Consider the following 23,151-nt stretch of genomic DNA (forward strand, 5'->3'; position numbering starts at 1 on the left):
TGGTTTTGTTTCTGATTTTTAAAAGACCAAGGAGAGTGACTCCCTTTCCTTTATTTTCAGACTGTGTTTTAAAAAGTCACAAGGCAATTCTCTTTGAACTCAAGGACGATATGCTAGTTCAAGGGAAAGAAAGTAATAAGGTAGCTACTGGGGTGAAAAAGAAAATGTCCCTGTTCATCTGCATACTGTTAATAACATTTTCTGGGAAGCCAGAGCCATGATCTGTAATTCTCTCTGCCCAGGGGAGCAGCCCGCTCTTCCTCTTGGTTAAACCTGAGGGTCAGGAGGAAGTGCCAACCAAGATGCGTCATCTTTATCAGGGTCACCCTGGACTGTCCCAGAAGAGCTGATGAGGCAAATGAGGCCCCCAGAGTGCTCCACGCTTGCGGCCACAGATACTGGGTCCACATTATAGCTGTTGGCAGTGTCTCTGCACCTGGGTCCCCAGGGAGGCAGTGTGTTGTGAGAGGCACAGTCTGGAGGCTGCTGGCACCTGGGTGAACCTGAGGATCCGCCTGCCCGCCGGGCTGAAGCAGGAGACGAGCACTGATGAGCGGACATGGGGACAAGGGTCCAGGTGGGGCTGACCGCGTCCCTTGCTCTCCGGGACCAGCTTGTGAGCAGCCTGCACCCCGCGCCTTTCTTCCCCTTAAACTAGTCTGAGTTGTATTTGGTGATTTCTGGCCAATCTTTAAAGATATCATAAAAACTAATATGATTTGCAATGCAGTCAGGTAGAATAAAAAATCAATACCTTTTTGAATAGTATGAAAAGAAAAACTACATATGTTGTGTTGGCAGTGTTCTTTCAAGGCCAGACGCCCCCACTCACCCAGACACTTGGGCAGAGAGCGGTCCCACAGGCCGCTCGCCATGCAGGTGAGGGCAGAAGATCCCAGCAGGTAGAAGCCCCTCTTGCACTGATATACGACAGTCACTCCATACTCAAAACCCTCGGGGAGGTTCTGATGCTCATGACGAACAGCGTTTTCCACCAAGCCTGGGTCGGAGCAGTTCACCACTGCGGAGGGAAGCACATTACACAGTTGACACGCAGCTCTACAGTTACAACCCTGGAGCGGGGGACGGCAACCCACTCCAGGGTTCTCACCTGGGGAATCTCGGGGGACAGAGGAGCCTGGTGGGCTGCAGTCCAGGGGGTCACAAAGAGTCAGACATGGCTGACTAAACAACAACAACAACATTTATAAATGAAACAGATGGCAGAGAAGGTGAATTCCTCCTCGTGGTTTTGGGAAGTTTGTAAGATGACAACCTCACAGCCAAGGCTTAGTGTGAAATCCTGCAGCCTTGATGAGCTCCACTTTCTTCTCTGAGTCACCAGTCTTCAAAAAAATATCTAGCAACATATTGGCTTCTACGGCAATTTTAGCATGAGGCTGATAGCTTTTAACTGCTTCCTAATAATAAGCTTCTTTAATGTAAAGTCTAAAATTATTTTTCCTGGTTATATTTTTATATTATGAAAATGTTAAAGTAGAAATGGCTGAAGTTAAAGTCTTTGTATGTGAGTGTGAGGGTTTAGGACAGCCTGGGACAGACAAATTAATTCCTCCCCCTACCCCCATCAATATGCACTAATGCTTCAATATGCGCCTGCAGTGATTTCTGTTATATGTCTGTGCCAAGTCACCTCAATCGTGTCCAGCTCTTTGTGAGTCCATGGACTGTAGCCCGCCAGGCTCCTCTGTCCACAGATTTCCCAGGCAAGAATACTGGACTGGGTTGCCATGTTTTTCCTCCAGGGGATCTTCCCAACCCAGGGATCGAACCTGCATCTCTTACGTCTCCTCCATTGGCAGACAGGTTCTTTACCACTAGCACCACCTGGGAAGCCTTCCATCAACATTTAATAGAATGTAAAATAAGGTGGCCCCTGGTTTGGGGTCTTCCCCTGTAGAAACCTCAGGGACAGGAGATGTGTTCTCCGAGTTTGAGTGCCTGCTGGTGTCAGGGAGGGGACAAGCTGCCACATGTGCAGAGGAGAGAAGGGGCCAGGGCTGTCTGCACTCTGACCGCCCAGCGCTGAATAGGCAGCTGCAGGAGCCAGGCTCTCACCCACATTTCGGACCTGCGGCAACTGCTACACTCTTGTAGTTGGAGACACAGTGTCTAGCCGAGGGTAACACATCAGAGTGAAACCGGTGACAGATTCACTGTGGTGGTCTCCCCACATCCTAGCATCACACCCCTCAACATGCTAAGCACAGAGACCTGGCCTTGATGTTCAGGTGTTAAAACCTAACACAGAGCAGGAAGTCCTCAGCTGGAAAGGGAAAGATTGTATCATACACACAAAGCCCACGTGGAGTCCCAGAGGACGTTTGTGTTTATTGGGGGTTAAGACATTCATGTAATGGATCAGCAACACATCTGAGGTCACAAAGGTGGTTACACCAGAGCTAGGCGCGGGTCAGAGCTCCAGACTGCCTGAGGACTCCTGAATCTCCTGCAGTGGACGTAGGGCTCTGAGAAAAGGAGGAGCGAGGTGGGGAGGGAGGAAAGAACCGTTTCCTCATCTTCTTAATTCTTTTATTTTATCTTACAATTTGTGTTCAGATTTCTTTTTCTATGTCTATTCCTGTTTCTTGCTTATTTCTTAGTTTCTTTTATGGTTCATTAAAAATCTCATCACAAACAGGAAATACAAGAAAATGATGCTCCATAATGGAACCTATAGCCAAATTAACTTCTTTGGCAGTGGGAAAAAATGGGTAAGGATTAGTTCACTCATTTTTTTTTTTAGTATTCATAGTTGATTAGCGTTCTGAGTAATATTTGTTTTTAAATTTTCCAGCAGAAGGGATTATGCAAAGTTGAGAGGACAATTGAAGGTGAGATGACTCTGCAGTGTTCAGTGTACTGCACAGAATAAATGTTTTCAGCATGTTGACTAACTGCATGAATCAAAATTTAAATATAAGATTACTGGTCACAGGGGAAAAAAAACCAAAAAACAATTTATTATGACTATTTTTGAAATACATGAAGGTTACCTTTCATCTTTTATCAATAATTTATAAGAATAAAGAAACTGATTTTAGGTGTAATGAGACATTCAGATTTGATAAAGAAGAAACATTCTCATTGATTGTAATTGATTCTAGTTAAATTTCAGAGACAGGTGGGGGTGGGGGTGGGGAGACAGAGAACCTACTTTGCTAAGTGTGTCACATGTGCTGGTTTACTTAGAACTCACAGAAACCCAAACCTTCTTTGCCCATTTGTAGAAGAAAGCTGATGTTCTCCAGTGACGTTAAGGATTAACTAACTACAAGACCCTGGATTTGTAACAGGAGGGAAAGCAGCAGGGCATGACTTTTGAGAGGATGACATAGCGCAAGAATGCAACAGAAACCGATTAGAATCAAATGGGACCAAGATGACAGACAAGACTAGACCTTAATTCTCAATCAGCAAGTGAAATGACACATCCAGAGGTGCCATGACAGTTCCAAGGAGTAGGCGGTGGCCCAAGTCCTGGAAATCTCCACCCCTTCGGAATAATCCTCCCACTCATTAGCATATGAAATTACCCAGCCTATAAAAACTAACCACACCAAATTTCGTGGCTCCATTCGGCCTCTGCCAGGGCCCACACTCTGTGGAGTATGCTTCTCTCTGTATCTGAATAACTTCACTTCTTACCTATCACTTTGTCTCTCACAATGAGACACCAAGAACCTGAGCTTCATTAGGCCCTGAAACCAGGTATTGTGGGTTTTGGCTGGATTCAAGTCCCAGCCACGTGGGTTCAAGTCTCAAGCAGGGTTTTGGCTGGGTTTGAGTCCCAGCCATATTGGTTAGAGTCCCAATCTGAGGTAAACACTTTCAGATTAAGTTATGTAAGTTTAGTGAGTTTTTGGTTTTTTTTGTTTGTTTCCTTTTTCATTCCTCCCTGATCAGAACAGAGCCTTAACTCACCCCATAGTTTCTTAATTTTCTTTATCCTCATGTATGTAACAGCAAAGGACATATATTCTCTGCATTAAAATGACCAATCCTACAAAACTGCAGATAAGATGGAAAAAAAATAAAACCTCCTAATGTTTGCCTGTAACACAAACATTTTTACACGGGGAAAGAAAACACTGTAACTCATCCTAAGACTGTCAGACGTGGTCTACCTCCTTTCTTGTCCTTGAACTTGACATGTATTTTGTATTTTAAGAGACAAAGACTCAGAGAATGCTCTTCTACAGAATCAGGGCCTCAAAATAGCAGACATAAGCCTGACTCTTAGAGGAGACATGACTATGTCTATTTTCATTCCGTGTTACAAAGTCTGCAGCCACACAACTTATTTACCCCAGAAAGATATTACTATCAGCAACAAAGGTGGCTTATATATTTATTTTCCTGGTCCTATTTGTAAAGGTAGCCGGGGGGTTGAGTTGTTTCCTGTATGTTATTGTTGTTCAGTCGCTCAGTCGTGTCCAACTCTTTGTGACCCCATGGACTGCAGCATGCCAGGCTCCTCTATCCTTCACTACTTCCCGGAGTTTGCTCAAACTCATGCCCATTGAGTCAGTGATGCCATCCAACCATCTCATCCTCTGTCATCCCCATTTCCTCTTGCCTTCAATCTTTCCCAGTTCCTGGATGACGGTGATCTGATTTATCACAAATGCATCAGGCATGGCCTGAGCTTTCTTCTGGGTAGGGCTGAGTCTGAAGATAAAATGTGACTCAAGTGGAAAGACTGGAAATCTGCATCTAAACCAGCCTCACTTGAGCACAGATTAACCTGGAGTTTCATTCCAAAGTTCTGGTGGACTTTCTCATTCACATCATTAACCAGATACTATAGGGCTGGCTTCCCAGGGGACTCAGATGGTAAAGAACCCAGTTGCCAGTGCAGGAGACACAGGTTCGATCCCTGGGTCAGAAAGATCCTGTAGAGAAGGAAATGGCAACCTGCTCCAGTATTCTTGTCTGGGAAATCCCATGGACAGAGGAGCTTGGCAGATGGCAGTCCATGGGTGGCAATGAGTCAGACACGACTCAGGAGCTGAGCACGCACACTCAGGATTCCACAGCTCATTGACCCCCCGGATTAGACATGGGGGAACTGTATCCAACATTTGGAGAGGAGAGGAAGTGAAGCACAACAGCATGGTTACACAAGATAGGACACCTTAGAATGTCTGGGGAATTATTCAAAGAATCACACAGAGAAGAATCAGGCCATAATGCAAGGCACATGGAGGATCTCTGCAAATTGTGTTAATAGGGGAGTTATTTCTGTTAACTTCAATTTTTTAAATTTCTTGTCATTTTTTTTTTCTGACACTTTACCATCCTTATGAACCTGACTTCTTTGAAACCATGCTTTTCCTCATTGAATAATATACATGTAAATTCTGTGAATTAGACAGTACCCTATACTTCATAAATGAAGCAACACAAAGCAACAGAGAATAACAGAAAATGTGAGCAGGAGGCACCTGGTCACCGGGGATTTCTAATCCCCTCGACGCTGGGATGACGACACCTGTTGGTCATCTCCCCCTTTATCAGATGTTTTGGAGGTGCCAGCTTTAAAAATTAAGTACTCACTTTAAAGGTCTGCTCTTCCAACGGCAGGGAGAATAAGAAGACAAGCCACAGGATAAAAGACAATATTAGAAAGGACACAGCTAATAAAGGATGGCTACCCAAAACTGAAAAAGAACTCTTAAAACTCAACGGAAAACAAACAACCCAACTGAAAAATGAGCCACAGACCATAACTGACCCCGCAGCAGAGAAGACTTACAGATGGCAAATGAGCACATGGAAAGATGCTGCAGGTCATACGTCATCAGGGAGACACAAATTAAACAACAATGAGATGCTACTGCACACCTATGAGAATGGCCAACATTCGGAACACAGACAACTGCAGATGCTGATGTGGATGGGGAGAGCAGGGACTCTCATGGTTGCTGGTGGGGATCAGATTGTGCAGCCAGTTATGAAGACAGTTTGGTGGTTTCTTACAGAATTAAACATAGCTCTTACCATACAATCCAGAAATCCTGTTCCTTAATATTTACCCAAGGGAGCTAAAAACTTCTGTCCACACAGAAACCTACACAGGAATGATTACAGCAGGTTTATCTACAGTTGCCGAAACTTGGAAGCAACCAAGATGCCCCTCAGGAGGTGAATTTACAGATAGACTGTGATCCTTCTAGACATAGGATTTTATTCACCACTAAAAACGTACTATCAAGCCATTAAAAGGCATAGAGGAAACTTAAATGCATACACTAAATGAAAATTCTGATGTGAAATGGTTACATATTGTGGTCCCAACTTGACATTCTAGAAAAGGCAAAAGTACGGAGATGGTAAAAACATCAGGGGCTGCCAGGTGCTGAGGGGAAGAAGGAGGGCTGGGGAGGCTGAATAAGGAAATGTTAGGGCTGTGAAAACATTTGGCAGGTACAGCAGTGACGGCTATATGTCATCATGTATGCGTGCTAAGTTGCTTCAGGCATGTCCCACCCTTTGTGACCCTACAGAATGTAGCCCACCAGGCTCCTCTGTCCATGGAGTTCTCTAGGCAAGAATACTGGAGTGGGTTCCATGCTCTCCTTCAGGGGATCTTGTCAACCCAGGGATTGAACCCACGTCTCTAATGTCTCCTGCACTGGCAGGCGGGTTCTTTATCACCATTGCCACCTGGGAAGCCACATGGCATTATACCGTCCAAACCCATAGAAGGTCCTATGTTAAAAGTGAAACCCTGGGTTTCCCTTGAGGTCCAGTGGTTAAGAATCTGCCTTGCAATCCAGGGGACACATTTAATCCCTGGTCTGGGATGGTTCCACAAGCTGAGGGGCAACTAAGCCTTCAAGCTTGCCCTCACGCCCTAGAGCCCACGCTCTGCGACAAGAGAAGCCACTGCAATGAGAGTCCTGAGCACCATAACTAGAGAGCAGCCATCGCTCGCTACAGCTACAGAAAAGCCCTAGCAGCAGCGAAGACCCAGCATGGCCAAGGCGTGCCATGTAGGTCCATCAAGGTTAATAAATGCACCATTTTGTGGGGACGTTGATAATTCGGGGTGTGCACTGTGGAGGCAAGGGAGACTGGGAAACCTCTGTACCTTCAGCTCAATCTTGCTATGAACTTAAAACTGCTCTAAAAAAATAAAATCTATTAAAAAAATAAGTCCTTTACAATTTTTCAAGAAAAGTCAGCAAGAAAAGACAAGTCAAAATTAACACAAATCATTAAGATGTACCCTGGCCTCCTTCACACTGAGCCACAGACTGCTAAAGGACCAGCACCTATTGTAAACCACCAGGGGAAAGTGAAAGTTGCTCAGTCATGTCCAACTCTTTGTGACCCCATGGACTATACAGCCCATGGAATTCTCTAGGCCAGAATAATGGGAGTGGGTAGGCTTTCCCTTCTCCGGGGGATCTTCCCAACCCAAGGATCCAACCCAGGTCTCCTGCATTGCAGGTGGATTCTTTACCAGCTGAGCCATAAGGGAAGCCGAAACTATTGTGAAATGACAGGCATTTGATTTCTTCTCCATTGCTTTGGCATAAGTAGGATGAAAATGATGGAGAAGGAAATGGCAACCCACTCCAGTATTCTTGCCTGGGAAAACCTGTGGACAGAGGAGCCTGCTGGGTATAGCCCATGGGGTCTGCACAGGAGTATAGACATGACTTAGCAACTAAGCTACGACAAAGGAAAATGAAGTACAGAAAGAAATTTTGATAATTAAAAGCCTGCTCTTTGAATTTATTCCATCTTTCCTTTAGCTAGAATGTCCTGTGTCCAGTGGGCAATCTCAGTAGCTGTGGGCTTTTCTCCCTAATTAACGAGCCCTGATCTCTGGATCTGCTTAAAAGTATGAATTATTTCAGCCAGCTCTGTATTGACAATGTACGGCATAGCACTCAGAACACAGTAGGTGCTTAATAAATGTTAGGCTGAGGAGAAGGGTTCTGGAGGGATGGATCTAGACATCCCTTCATGCCTAAGACATCAAAGGCACAGCTATGCCATAACCCTCTGTGAAGATTAACTGGACCCAAATTTATGGGCCTCCATTTTTAATAATTCTTACAGTTGAGCTATCTTTCCCCATCATAGTGGATAGAGAAAACAGTTTGATTAAAGCTTTTTAACATTTAGCTAGGTCCGTCTAATCAGAGCTGTGGTTTTTCCAGTAGTCATGTATGGATGTGAGAGTTGGACATAAAGCTGAGCACCGAAGAACTGATGCTTTTGAACTCTTGAGACTCTTGAGAGTCCCTTGGACTGCAGGAAGATCAAACCAGTCAATCCTAAAGGAAATCAGTCCTGAATATTCATTGGAAGGACTGATGCTGAAGCTGAAGCTCCAATACTTTGCCACCTGATGTGAAGAACTGACTCATTAGAAAAGACCCTGATGCTGGGAAAGATTGAAGGCAGGAGGAGAAGTGGACGACAGAGGATGAGCTGATTGGATAGCATCACCAACTCGATGGACATGAGTTTGACTAAGCTCCGGGAGGTGGTGATGGACAGGGAGGCCTGGCGTGCTGCAGTCCACGGGGTCACAAAGAGTCAGACAGGACTGAAAGACTGAACTGAACTGAATCTCTAGCTAATCTCTGCAGTTGCTGGAACAAGTGGTGGACACCATAGCCCAGTCTCTCCACTGCTGTCCAAGCGCCCAGGGCTCGGGGCAGATGTGTGGGCCCCATGTTTCCCTGTGAGAGGGGGTGAGTGAGTCACCATGGCTATCACAGCCATGCATGCACTGTGCTCAGGAAGCACTAGGAGCTGCTGGAGTGTCCCACATGGAAGGGGAGGGGCCAGACATACTTAGAAGCCAACTAGTTGTGCCAGCTCACACATTTCAGACATCCCCTAACTCCAGTCGTTAATCACTGCCCCTGCCTAATACAATTTAATGATAACATGTAATCTACAAGGTGAAGCTGCCAATGTCCAGGCTGACCAGACGCCCCACATTGTCAGGAGACCAGCGCGAGTTTTGGGACGAGAAACCGGGGGCATCCTCACGAGATGCTCCACCCTTTCCTTCCCCAGGACTTCCCTGTAGCTCAAATGGTAAAGAATCTGCCTGCAGTGCAGGAGACCAGGTTCTATACCTGGGTCAGGAAGATCCTCTGGAGAAGGGAATGGCAATTCACTCCAGTATTCTTGCCTGGAGAATCCCATGGACAGAGGAGCCTGGTGGGCTACAGTCTGTGGGGTCGCAAAGAGTTAGACGTGACTGAGTGACTAACACTTCACTTCTCCTCCCCCAGTAGGACACACCTGAAGCCTGCCTTCTGGAGACAGTGAGAACAGGGAACCTGGGGTCTGCTCCTCATGGCAAGACTTTCTCATGTTGAAAAGGGAGTTTTAGAGGGAAGTGGAATGAGGAGGCATTTAACGGTTTTTGAGCTGCAGCCAAGCACTCTGATATAGACATGGGCCAGCCTGGACAGGTAGGTAGCCAAATTTCAAGTAACTGCCTTTTGAAGCACAGCTTGCATTCCCATCCTGCTATTGTTGTTTTTGAATAGATCTCCCTTGGGTACCCAGTGGGAAGGTGGGTGATTGTCAGAGCACGGGACCTTTGTAAGTGTCCAGCTTTAATACTGCTACTACCAAAAACAAACAGAAATAACACTTTATCTTCCCATGGAAGAACATTCACCTTCAGTAAGAGACATGTTTTAATGGAAAGTAATTGGAGCAAAACCTTAAACAGCACGAACTGAAAACTACAAGATGAACCTGTCAGTGTTCAAGTTCTCTAAACTCTTAACAACTCAAAAACTACAGAGCAGCATTTCCTTGGAAATTTAGGTGTTAATCCAGATCTATGTGACAACTTTTGAAGAAGCAAATTTCTAAAACTTGAGATCTAAGTGTGAGTGCAAAAGTCGCTCAGTTGTGTCCAACTCTTTGCGACCCCACGGACTATACAGTCCATGGAATTCTCCAGGCCAGAATACTGAATGAGTAGCCATTCCCTTCCCCAGGGGATCTTCCCAATCCAGGGATCGAACCCAGGTCTCCCACACTGCAGGTGGATTCTTTACCAACTGAGCTATCAGGGAAGCCCTGATATCTAAAACTTGAGATCTAAAAGTAGTTAGAACTTCTTAAGTGCATCCCTAAGTCTAGAAGTGTAAGGACCAAAGGTGTGGAATATATGTGGTAGAGATAAATGAGTGCCTAAGTGAGGAGAAGGACAAATGGAAGAAGTCTTTGAAGCACAGAGTCCCAGGGTTTTGTGACTGAATATCTGGCCAAAGACCAGAGACCATGGAGAGATTTGTGCGTCATCCTCAGAAATGTTATCCCACCACGTGGAAAGTGCATGCAGAAGCCCTCCGAGCAGGCAGACAGGCCTCCCAGTGTGTGATTGCCCCCGCTGACCGGGGGCTCTCCTACCTCGGCAGGTGGGCAGGGGGCTGCTCCACTGGCCGTTGCTCCGACACTGGGCTCGTGACGCACCCTGCAGCAGGTAGCCGGGGCTGCAGGTGAAGTTCACCACATCGTTCAGGTTGAACTCACTGCCATTGGTCAACCCATGGGTGGGGTTCCCTGGGTGTCCACAGGTGATGGCTATGGAGGAAGACAGGTCCACATGGTGGTTAGAAGATGAACTAGTCATCACCCTCACATGCAATTCTTTATTCATACATATTCATATGTGTTAAACGTGTGAATTAGAGGGTTGACAGCTGATCAGACATGTTACAGATTGTGTTTACATTCAGAAGCAGATATCAGGAGAAAGAGTCATGGGTTGAACCCATAGGTCTTTATTATAAATAATTGTGGAAAATAACCAGCACCTGCCTTTGTTCATAATCATAATTATTATTTCTTATTTACATCATGACGGAATATCAAGTAACTTTGAAATAAAACAATGAAAAACAAGATGCAAAATTTTTCTGTTAATCATGAGTTTTGAATATTTTTCCCTTAGAAACATCAGCTAATTTTGTGGAACTCTCATTTTGAAACATAAAAGGAATTTAGGGGAAAATTTAAATTATGTATGTATAAATTATTCCAAAATCAATCTAAACATCACGAAATTAGCAAAAATGAGTGCATGCTCAAATTCTATTTTCTTCGACATCCCCTGTTTATACAGTCAACTGTCATCCTGTGATGCCCGCAATCACAGTAACACGAATCATGAAGATAGTCTTGACTGGTCCTTTCAAAAGAAACACATCACAGCTGTAAAAGCAGCGTTCTTCTCACTTATCTTGTCAACCATTCTCCCTTCTAAGTAAAACTTTCACCCTTGATCTTTGTACATTTAACATAGCACTATCACAGAGAAGATCCATCACTGTCATAAACTTACATCAACGTTCCCTTTGTTTAGGAAAACAGAGAACATATTAGGAAAAATTGGTTTAAAAGGAAATTTGCAATAGAGGTAAAATCTCTTCTAAAAATAGGAGTTGGCATTTGCCTTTGCAGTTAGAAAGTTTGAGGACAATTGTTACATACAGTTTCACCTTCTACGAAAGGAAGGACTGCGTACAAAGCTGTCTGTGTTCTTGATGAAGCAACGACAGAAACACACAACAACACATAAGACTGGGGGCGGACATGGCGGGGGGCGCCTGAGAAGCTGACCTGCAGACCCAGGCTCAGCCGCTCTACCCTCCACTAGTCAGAGGTTGTGTCCACCCTGTCGTCCTGTGATGGCGTCTAGGGGAATGAATGCCTGACATCCTCATCCCGGGACCCATCTGAGATGAGCTGGTGAGCGAACGCAATGTGGCTGGGAGCCGGGAGGAGGGCTGGGAAAACACGGAAGGGGAGGAGGACCAGAGACGGAAGTGGGGGAGTGCCCGTGTCCTCTCTTTCCCGTCCGCTCTCCACCTTCTCGTCTGAGATCAAACATGTCTGTGATACAACTTAATGACAACAGGAAAACACCCCTAAGGAAACACCGCCTGAATTAGTTCACAGACTGTACTTACGGACACAGGCTGGGGTGTGTCCGGACCACTTGTGGTCTTGCAAGCATATCCGGACGGAAGTCCCCACGAGCCGGAAGCCGGGGTTGCACTGATACACCACTGTGTCCCTGTAACTGAAGCCGTCGCCGCTGATGTGACCATTCACGATGGGGTCCGGGGAGCCACAGTGGCCGGCTGGAAAAGGAGCAAAACCAACAAAAACACGCTGGAGAGTGTGTCTTCTGTAAAAGCACCACATTCATGGACAAACAACAGGGTCCTACTGTCTAGCACAGGGAGCTATATGCAACAGCCGGGAATACACCAGAATGGAAGAGAATGTGAAACAGACTGTGTATCATGTGTAACTGAGTCACTCTGCTGTAGAGAAGACATTAACACAACATTGCCAATGGACTGTATACATCAGTCAAAAATTATAGAAGTAATACATTCATAATTTGCTTATCTTTATTGTCAAGTGGCTAACAGCCTTGAATGCAAATAGTTTTGAAAAGTTTTCCATTTATATATATATATAAATATACATTTATATATATATATATTTGATATGTTTTCCTTTTTACCTTTTTAATTTTTCTCAACAGTTGTGGGAGCATAGGTAATATTTCAAATATAAAATTGTTAAAAGGTATTCCCTAGTTATGGTTTCTCCATTTATCTCTTCTACTTATTTTTCATTCATATTTTATGGTATTTATCTGGTAAATAAAAGCCAAAAGAAAGGAAGAGACACTCAGAATTAATGAAAGTTCTATAACCCTATTGAAGATGTGTTAGCAAAGAAAAGGATGGAAGGATTTCCAGTGAGAGATTAGATTCCTGAAGATTCCTGAACTATTTATGAAATTCCAGAGGAAGGACTGGTGTCATAGAATAAGTCCAGTTTCAGTAAACGTCCATTTGAGTCATGTTTTTGGGCCAGCAGTGTCTTTGGGGCTGGGGATTCAATGAGGAGTAAGGCAGTTGTAAGAGGTCTGACACGGAAAGCATCCCAGGCAGTTTCATCTTAAAGCGGTGACGACTTGGGAGGGGACGTGTAGCCAAGCCGGGCATCAGACACCCTGACAAAGGCAACACTGGAGGCCTAAAGGGCACACACCGTTAGCCAGATCAAGGCATCTAGGCCCTGTATTGAGAACCTTGATTTATTTTTAAAGTCTCAGTTAAAGTGAAGATTATGGAGCTATGGGACCAAACTATTCATTTTCCAGAAGGGTACCCATTTTAGCCTTTTAGGTTACTTACAGCCTTACCCATTTCACACTCTGTGTTGTGTAACTTCTCCAATTTTGGCTGCATTTAGCTATCAGTATTCCAGTGAGCACTGGTGCATGCGTGCTAAGCTGCTCTAGTCATTTGTTTGCAACCCCATGGACAATAGTCTCCCAGGCTCCTCTGTCCCTGGGGTTCTCCAGGCACGAGTACTGGAGTGAGTGCCATGCCCTCCTCCAGGAGATCTTCCCAATCCAGGTATTGAACCCATGTCTCTAGTCTCCTACATTGGCAGGCAGGTTCTTTACCACTAGCGCCACCTGGTAAGCCCTCCACTGAGCACAAACAGCAGCAAAGAAAGGACAAGAAACTCTATTAACTGAAAAAAAAAAAAAAAGAGAGAATTGGGATGAGGACAGCCCTGCACGTTTCAAGAGTATCACTTAAATTAAATAAAGTGATGTGATTATCTGGGAGACCTGACACTGGGATGCCAGGCCTCTGGGTTTTGTGTTTGCTTGTTTCTTTTTTGTTAGGAATTGGCTTCAGCTTCAACGAGATCACTACATGTTTTTACAGGCATTTCTGGAGCCAGTATCATTGCACCTAGGTTAGGAGGTTGGATTTCTTGACAAATGCGTCAGAAATGGTTCCATCAAAGTGTGGGCAGAAAATCTCAGAGTTAAGAGCATGTGGATTATTTTATTTTTACTTCAATCCAACTCGTGAATTTAATAATCTGCCATGAATCAGAACCTGAGAGCTCTGGCTAGAAAGGAGCAAGTGAATTAGGTAGAATACTGTAAAACTGTAACTGCACGTGATTTTTAATTCAAAGGATGAGTTGACTGACAGAGAGATATATCCTAAAGGAATGGCTAAGATGAATTGCATGATGGAATGGGAATTCCATGAAATTCCAGAATGACTGAGATTCCACATGTGTGAGTGGGTCACAGGGTCTGAAGGTTTCGCCTCATCTGCAGAATGACTCCTCTGTGTCTTAAGCCCTAAGATCACTGGTCTTTAAGTTTATGCTACTTTAGGTGTAATGACAGCGGGATTACTGTTTTTATTGACTATATTTTAGTTAGATGTCCCAAACAGAAGAGAGAACTTCTTTTAACAATCTTTCTTCTAAAACTGAATTAGGAGGAATAAAATCCATGGAACAAATTCTGCTAAAACACAGAATAGAGACTGGGTCAACTCTCAGGAAAAGTCGTATTGCGGAGGCCATGAGTCAAACCCAAGGAGAACAAGGGACCTGCAGGGGATTCTCGGTTTCCTCCCAGGTCCAGGGATTCCTGCAAACTCATCATGAGCGGGAACCGGACATGTTGGATGGCAGCCATGTCCCCTGCAGGAGCCCTGCTCACAGTCGGAAGCACAGAGAAGACACCAGCCAGGGCCCTGATATCAATTGGCTTGGGCTAGCACATGGGCCAGGGGAACTGGATCTTCCCGGGTGTGACGTGTCTATCCCACCACACAAGGGCCTCCACAGGCCCTGCCTCTCCAGGCAGCACTTCTGGAAGGTTATTGTCCAAATTCTACACACATATCCCATTGTGGTTTTTCAGGCACTAAGTCATGTCCAACTCATTGCGACTCCATGGTCTGCAGTGCACGAGGCTTTCCTGTACTTCGTCATCTCTCTGAGCTCAAAGAGTGATGCCATTCAACCATCTCATCTTGTGTCACCCCCTTCTCTTCCTGCCCTCAGTATTTTCCAGCATCCAGATCTTTTCCAGTGAGTCAGCTCTGCATATCAGGTGGCCAAAGTATTGGAGCTGCAGCTTCAGCGTCAGTCCTTCCAATGAATATTCAGGGTTGATTTCCTTTAGGATGGACAGATGCCTTAGTATGAGTTGTAGACCAACAACACAGTTGTATGACAGAACAAAAGTGTGCTTTTCCAGCTTGTTTCTAGTGGAGTGAATATTCTGGACACTGCCCCTGGGATGAATGGAATCCCTCCATCCTTAAGTCCCTACACCTGCTGCCGCATCCAGGCATCTGGAAGGGAGCCCTGGGCAGGTGTATTTCACAGATGGGGTCTCCGCATGGGTAGGATTTTGCATTGTCCAGGTGAGCTCTCTGCACTGACCTCACTGCTTCTCTCTGATGTTGCAATGATCACGGCCTGCAACCTGACAAAACCTCACTGCCTTTCAGCGGTGACTTCACTGAGTGACAGGCACAAAGTGTCAGAGGTCAGTTAGCACCTGTCCCTGAACACACAGTGAATGCAGAGACTGAATACTTCTTTCAAGACAATCTGTGTTAGAGTCTCCTATGGTTACCTAGACTCATGTGATTTCAGAAGGAAATTCTGTGATTTGGGAACTGATCCCAGTTCCCCTGGTCCCATGGACACCTGCTCCTCCAGGAGACTCACTGGGCACCCTGGCTCCCAGGTGACAGGGGTGTCCTGGTCTGGGCAGACCTACAGCCTGCATCTCTCATCGTGGAGGTTGTGTGTTCACAGGAACTGAACAAGTGTGCCTCCTGTCACAAGGCTACTCTCTCACACTCACACACACACACACACATACACATTTTCCACACCCCAGGATCCCCTATTTTAAGGTCACCTTCTTTTCACTGTGCCAGTTTGTATCAAGACAAATACTAAATATTGGTTTGGGGATTGCAAGTGAATACCTTCACACATTTTTACAAAATCTACAAACCAAATTTTTCAGCCTCTGTATTTGCTTTGTGATTACTGGTACTCATTGCTGAAAATAAAATAAGAAGCATTACAACTATGCTGTACCTGTAGGAGACTGAAAAATGCAGTCTGCTTCCTTCTGCCGGTTCCATCAGTAACTCCAGTTGTGGGGCTAAAGGTCTATTTAGCAGTGACTTGTAAAGTCAGTTTACAAACTCCACCTGAGTGTTAACAAATGGTCATGAAATGTCAGATGGATCAGATCCCCTTATGCACAGGAAATAGGCTGATATAAACACTGATGTATGCATTTAAATCTCCAGATCTGACAAAGGAACACATTTGCGTTCCTACAAATGAGACTTTTTCCCCTCCACGAGCAATTTTGTGGGGTATCCTTGAGTATCTTTGTGGAAGTCAGAGAGAATATAGTGTTGTAGTAAGTGCCTGAATCTTTGTGAGGATCAGCAGGTGGAGTGTGATGAGCTGGAGGACATTCAGGGCCCTTAGTAACACCAACAACAAAGACCAGTCCCTTTGCCACAGTATACATTTGTATCAAGTCTCTATTTGACACACTCTGAAAGTGAAAGTGTTAGTCGCTTAGTTTTGCGTCTGACTCTGCAAAAGTCAGACCAAGCTCTGTCTGTGGGATTTCCCAGGCAAGAATCAATACTCAACTCAAATATCTCCTTTATTTTAGGTTTCCCTGCAGAAGGAGAGTCTACCTCTAGGACCATCTATTTACAATACCCATATGACAAGGGTTGCTTTGTCTTGAATTCAGTGGATGGAAGTAGTTTTTCTTACCTCTTCTCCACCCTTAGACTATGAGTTCTAGAGCAGGGTCCTGGTCTCTGCACCAGCTCTGAGCCCCTGCCTGATCCAGAGGGCATCTGTGAAAGGACATGGATTCCTTCCATATCTTGTTGCCATATCCCCAGGCCCTGAGTACCACGGGACCACGCAGAGCTCCCTGAGGATGGCCTGACCCTCTGCTCTGCGTCTCTGCGGCTGTTCTGTGGGATGACTTACTCCTGGAATGACTCGAGTCTGTTTCTATGGGTTTGGAGACACCTCTGCTCATGCAAGTGCTCCCCCCAATATGGGAAGCATTTTGTGTGGATCTCTCCCCTGCCACTCATTCATCTTAACTTTTTATTAAAGATACTGGGCATTTATCTTATTTATTCCTTTGATTATAAATTCCTTACAGAAAAAAAAACACCTATTAACTTCCTATTTTATTCAATATTTCTTGAGGAATTAAGTGAACATCACTAGATAATATTCAGAGATACAGACAGAAGTGCCTGTGACTGGGGAGAATGCTATACTGTTTACCTCTGAGGCACAGATAACACAGATGTAAACTGTGAGATTAGCACTGAGTGTTCCAAATGTTTTACCTTCCCTGACTATCACACAGCCTAAATTTTATACTGAAGATCAATTTTATACCAGGATCAAGGAGGGCGGGGTTAATCTTTCTCCTCTAACATCTTTTTGCTGCAATATAAGCATTGTCATAACCAGTTGTTTTATTAAAAATCTGTACCTGGATGTGTCACAAAACACAAGGTATTTGAATCCTTTCTGGTTTTATTCTCTAACAGCTATGGAAAAGCAGGGTCTACAATATTATTTTGAATCATGTCATCTATTAACAGCTATTTCAGCCACTCAGATGTCACCATGATATCACATTACAAAAGACTTCATCTCCCCATAGGTCATCAAAGCGCAGCAAATGCAAACTTACCTCCAATAACAGCAAAATAATCAAATGAAAAACAGATAATATTCTTTGTGGGGGAAAATGTCTCAATCTATCACTGACATCTTGAGGACTACAGACTAAAGAAGTAAGAGAGTGAAAGTCATGATGGGTTATTATGTGTTGAAAAAGCTAAATGATATCAATGGTCTTAAAAGATTAATGTGGTTCCTGTGATAGGAGACCTGGATTACAAATGGACAACCTGGTGGAGTCAGTATGTTCTCTGTTGAGTTCAATGCAAGCTACCGCAGGGAAGATAAACAGAAGAAGATGATTAAGGGAGCATGGGGACTGTAATGCTTCCCTGATGGATTATAAGGCACCTGATGCGTAGATACAGGGTCAGCCTTCTTGGCACTTAATTCTGCAGCCAAGGGAGACGCAGAGTGCTGCACAGCAGACGGTGAATGAGAACACAACCTGGGCAATTCCCAGCCTGGTGAGAACCTGCTTGTAGCAGAGATGCTGCACTGATTAAGCGAGGGTGAACCCTTTAGAAAAATGTACTCTGATGCTCACAGGTAGTACTTTGCCTAAATTTCAGCTCTAATCATGGTTGCACACAGGGTTGCCAAGTTTTCCTTATTCTATCTTTCCTCAAAAGTTCTAGCTTAGAATTCTGACAAGGGACCTCAAATACAGCACAGGTTCAGTTCTCAGATGTCGGACAAAGAAAATCATCCTTCATCTTCTTAAATCCAGCTCTCCTACTGTTAACAGTCATGAGACTCCCACTGTGACAGTGTCCATGCATGTGCTTGCCCATTTCTGCTGCCACGATCATAAGGAATCTGGCATGTTCTTCCCTGCTGGAAATCATTGGAAATAACCATTGTGCCCCAGCTAGAAACAGGATGCCTGCTCCATGTGAAACAGAAGCTCAAGCAAAGGAATTCTTTTGTTCTAGCAACTCTAAAAATAAACAAGAGACCTCACCCACACCTTGAAAAAATGCTTTTGCCAAAGTGTTTTGCATTATGATGGAGAAAGCATGTTGGGTATAGAATCAAAACAGCACAGAGTCCAATGGAACCCCACACAACCACCTTCTTCAGGAAGTCTTCATCACATTCTCGGACAGATCTCACTTGTTCAAGAATAAATAAGGGAAAATATTTCCTATATTGAATCTGAAAACTACTTTTTTGTATGCACATCTGGTATTTCAAACCAATGAATGGAATTATGTATCACTAATGTCATTAGCAACCCTGGTCCTTGCCCTTAGCAAATGTGTTTAATTAATTTTAGGTTTAAAATTTTTTCTCACCAACTGTTTTGCATATTTGAAAATAGCTATTAATTACCTCCTAACTTTTCTCTCAGCCAAATTGAAGATGACAAGTTTTCTAAACATTCCTCACATGTCATGGTTACCAGAACCTTCACCACACATGCATTTCAAGTCCTCAGCAGCTCACTTGAACTACCTCACTGAACTAAAGTCTTCACCCCAGATACGGACCACCTAAGCACGTGGGACAAGAAGGAGACTGAAGGAAATAATACCAGTGCCGCAGCCATCTCCTAGCACCAATGAGCCTTCTGTTACCCAAAACACCTGGTCCTTCTGTGTGTGGTGTGACTTCATAATTTTCTCCTCATCACGTACATTTAAAGTTATTTTACTTTTCATTTTGAGTGAAATATCATACTAATTCCATTATTTTCTTATGTCTGCATGTGTATGTACTAAGCTGCTTCAGTCGTGTTTGACTGTTCCCCACTCTATGCACTGTACCCCGCGCCAGGCTCCTCTGTCCATGGGATTCTCCAGGCAAGAATACTGGAGTGGGTTGCCATGCCCTCCTCCAGGGGGTCTTCCCAACTCAGGGATTGAACTCACATCTTTTATGTCTCCTGCATTGGCAGGTGGGTTCTTTGCCACAAGCGCCACCTGAGAAGCCCTTCTTATGTCTAAAAAAAACCTATTGGGTCAGCCATTGATTTGAAGGGTTCCTGAATCTGTCATCAGATATTTATTTTCAGTCTTTCAGCTAGCATTGTTATGGTCTTTCCCCATCTGAGCATCTCCAGCACTGACAGTACTCTGTTCTCCACCTGCCTATCCTTCTCCCTATGTTCTCCACTGTATCTCACATGGTCTTCTGGGTCCTGTGGATGTATATTCTTGCCAGGTTACATGATATTATCTACCCATCAGCAAGCCATTTTTTTCAGGAAAAGAGCTATCCTGCATTGTCATATTCTGTATATTATGAATTCCAACCTGTAAAGTCTCACTGAAACTACGTTTACAACTTTCAAAATCTTTAGACTTCTTACCCATTCTTTACTCACTGGTTTAGAATCACACATGGCTATGCATCATTTCTCAGCCTTTTCTAGCTGTGTGTGTTTTTTTCTTTTTTTTACTTTAAATATACTCTGACCTCCTCCAATTGCATTATTCTTCATATCCTGCATCCAGGTTCTACAACACTAGCATTTTATACATTACAATCTGGACATTTTTCTTCCTCTGTCTTTCAGCTTAACTCCCTCTTCCAGAAGTGTCTCAGTCATACTGCATCCCACCGAGACCATGCCTTTGAGCACCTCCATCCAGCTAACTACGCATTTCATCCTTTCTACTTCAAAGCCCTAACCTTCCATCAGGAGAATGCCACGATACAGGTGAAGGTTTGCTTGCAATCAACAAGACTCAAGCTGGCTCCACGATTCAACAGTTACAAAACCTGAAGTTGCCACTGAAATTCCCTGTGGCCTTAGCACCCCAGGGTCACTGGAAGGACCAATAAGGCTTTCGTGAGCAGTGACCCACTAAGCAAATGAACATCAAGTGTGCTTTCCATCTCACAGTTAAGAGCAGAGATGGAATTTCTTAGATCACCTGATTCCCTTCTTTCTAGACATGCTTCACTGAAGCTGACAGAGAAAACCTACCCCAACCACAGCAGCCTTAAGGAAAGTACCACTCAACAGCCAATCTCATAACAGCAGCAGAAAAGCACAGGACATGTCAGAAGCAGCACCGCCTCTCAGAAAGTCCCACCTAAATCCCAGGGAGATGTCCTGGGTGGCTGAAGACTACAGTAACTTCACTCGACAGGGGACTCACATGCACGCCTCATATCAGAACAGCACAGATCCAAGTCCTGAGCTAATTTGAAGAAAGTCGCTTCATGGAGAAGCATGAGAACCTCCTTCCCACATCGGTTACCTGTTTCTTGGTCTGCTGCTTTACTTTCATCCACTTCCTTCAAATTCCTGAGTGTTTCTTCAAATTCCCTCCAGTGGAAAGAACAGATTATTACTATTTAAATTCACTGGTCCTGGCTGAGTTCCTGAAGTCAGCCTCGCCCGCAGAGGTTCAGAAGCCTAAACTTCCCACTTCCACTGTGTTGGAGTGGTTACAAAGCTATCAAGATCACAGAGACAGTTACAAAAGGCACTTTCCTGGTGGCTCAGTGGCAAGATTCTGCCTGCAATGCAGAGGCCACAGGAGATGCGGGTTTGATCCCCAAGTTGGAAAGATCCACTGGCAGAGGGCATGGCAACCCACTCCAGTATTCTTGCCTGGAGAACTATGGATAGAGGAGCCTGGTGGGCTACAGTCTATGGGGTCGCAAAGAGTTGGACAGGATTGAATTGACTTAGCATGCACACATGCAAAGGCAATTAACATATTTTACTAATTACTTGCAGACCTAAAAGAAGCATTAAAAATCTTGGCACTTTAAACTGCTTACTCAGCAATTTACATACACTTAATTTTTCAATGAAAAAACTTTCAACCCAATTTTTTAAACATTTTTTTTTAATGTGGATCATTTTGAAAGTCTTTATTGAATTTGTTACAATATTGCTTCTGTTTTATATTTTGATTTTCTGGCCACGAGGCATGTGAGATCTTATCTCCCTGATCAGGGATCAAACCCCTGGACTGAAAGGCGAAGTCTTAACCACTGGATCTCCAGGGAACGCCCTCAACCCAACTTAAAAAAAATATTATCATGTAGAAAATGTTAATCCTTGGGGAAAAGAAGACCAACTTATTAATACTATGCACACTTTCTATTTTAAATAATTCATTGTCCTTACACTGACGGACATTAATGGCACATTAACTTATTAATGTAATTTAAACTTTTTAAAAAAGATAACAAAGGAAAAGTGAAAGTCACTCAGTCATGTCTGATTCTTTGCAACCCCATGGACTGTAGCTGCCAGGCTCCTCTGTCCATGGAATTATCCAGGCAAGAATACTGGAGTGGGTAGCCATTCCCTTTTCCAAGGGGTCTTCTTGATTCAGAGATCCAACCAAGGTCTCCTGCATTGCAGGCAGATTCTTTACTGTCTGAACCACCAGGGAAGCCCTAGTTTAAACAATTCATCGTCCTTACACTGATGAACATTAACGGCACATTAACTTATTAATGTAATTTTAAAATTTTTAAGAAGATAACAAAATATATGGCAATTTTAAAATTCATTTTTTGTGCATTCTATTTTTTTTTTTTAACGTGTATGTGTGTGTGCATTCTAAAACCATGAGGGCATTCAAGGGCTACCTTCAGCACTCTATAATTTTTGTGTCATTTAAGGCAACATGTGACCTGCATTTATCACTCAGATTTTTAAAAATCCCTTTAAATACTTAAAGAGGAAGTGATACTCTAAAGAGAAGCGTTAAAAGCCCAGGTGGGATTTAGTTCCTCTCTGTCAGAGCTTTCATGGCGAGAAGTACCACGTTTTGTCTTGCTGTCCATCTTTGAGGTCTGTTTGAGGCAAAGCAGCGCCCTTGGACGGATTAACTCACCCAGACAGCGAGTCTCGGGGCCGCTCCAGAGCCCATTGGCTAAGCATTCTCTGACATGGGACCCCACAAGTGTGTAGCCCGAGTTACATGTGAATATGGCTGTGGCACCGTAGACCGTCAGCGTTCCAATCTTGTTCCCGTTTGGGGGAAAGGATAGGCTTCCGCACGAGATCACTAGGAGGCAAAGAAAATCAGAGTGAACAGTGTTGCAGGTCTGACACAGACTACTCTCCGTGTTAAAAATGACACGATCTCAAGTCTTCATTTTCATCACGAACCCAGGCGGGGGCAGGGGTGTCATCTCAGGGTGAGATGACCCATCACCTAAGAAATTTAATTTCCATTCTCTTGTATCCTTGGAATGAAAACTTGAAACTTTAGAGTGGAATCCAAAATAGAATAAGTCCTTTCCTTCACCCATTGCTATTTTTTTTTTCATCCTCACAGGTAGCTAAACTTTTCTTTAAATACACAGCATACAAATATCTTAGCATACAAGCAAGTCAGTCCAACCAGTTGGCTTTCTGTCCTCATTTCTGCTTACATCAATTACAAGAATCACACCACAGCTACTGGACATCCACGTGTGTGTAACAGGAATTGAGACACGTGGTCTTCCCAAAAGTCATCAACTGGTACAAAATGTGTAGAATTAAACCCAGGATGCCCACTATAATAGAAGGACTGAGTTCACTTTTTCTTTCAT

At 44.1% G+C, this 23,151-nt stretch overlaps 1 protein-coding gene and 1 long non-coding RNA gene across 2 annotated transcripts in view; one reads left to right on the plus strand and one right to left on the minus strand.

Annotated features, from left to right (window-relative positions):
• CSMD1 (CUB and Sushi multiple domains 1) overlaps positions 1 to 23,151 on the minus strand; it is a 1,578,457-nt gene that overhangs the window by 50,401 nt on the left and 1,504,905 nt on the right. Inside the window, exons 51-54 of the mRNA XM_081517452.1 lie at positions 22,446 to 22,619; positions 11,991 to 12,164; positions 10,429 to 10,602; positions 833 to 1,021 (exon numbers count right to left, since the gene is read on the minus strand). Of these exons, the coding sequence (XP_081373578.1) occupies positions 833 to 1,021; positions 10,429 to 10,602; positions 11,991 to 12,164; positions 22,446 to 22,619 (711 nt within the window). The remainder of the gene's footprint in view (positions 1 to 832; positions 1,022 to 10,428; positions 10,603 to 11,990; positions 12,165 to 22,445; positions 22,620 to 23,151) is intronic.
• LOC145516639 (uncharacterized) lies at positions 2,473 to 6,030 on the plus strand. Its single transcript, XR_014061574.1, has 2 exons — positions 2,473 to 2,735; positions 3,252 to 6,030. It is a non-coding gene; the product is annotated as an uncharacterized LOC145516639 (long non-coding RNA).

The sequence above is a fragment of the Giraffa tippelskirchi genome, chromosome 8, assembly GCF_054371585.1.
Source record: "Giraffa tippelskirchi isolate mGirTip1 chromosome 8, T2T-mGirTip1v1.2.pri, whole genome shotgun sequence".
Lineage (NCBI taxonomy): Eukaryota > Metazoa > Chordata > Mammalia > Artiodactyla > Giraffidae > Giraffa > Giraffa tippelskirchi.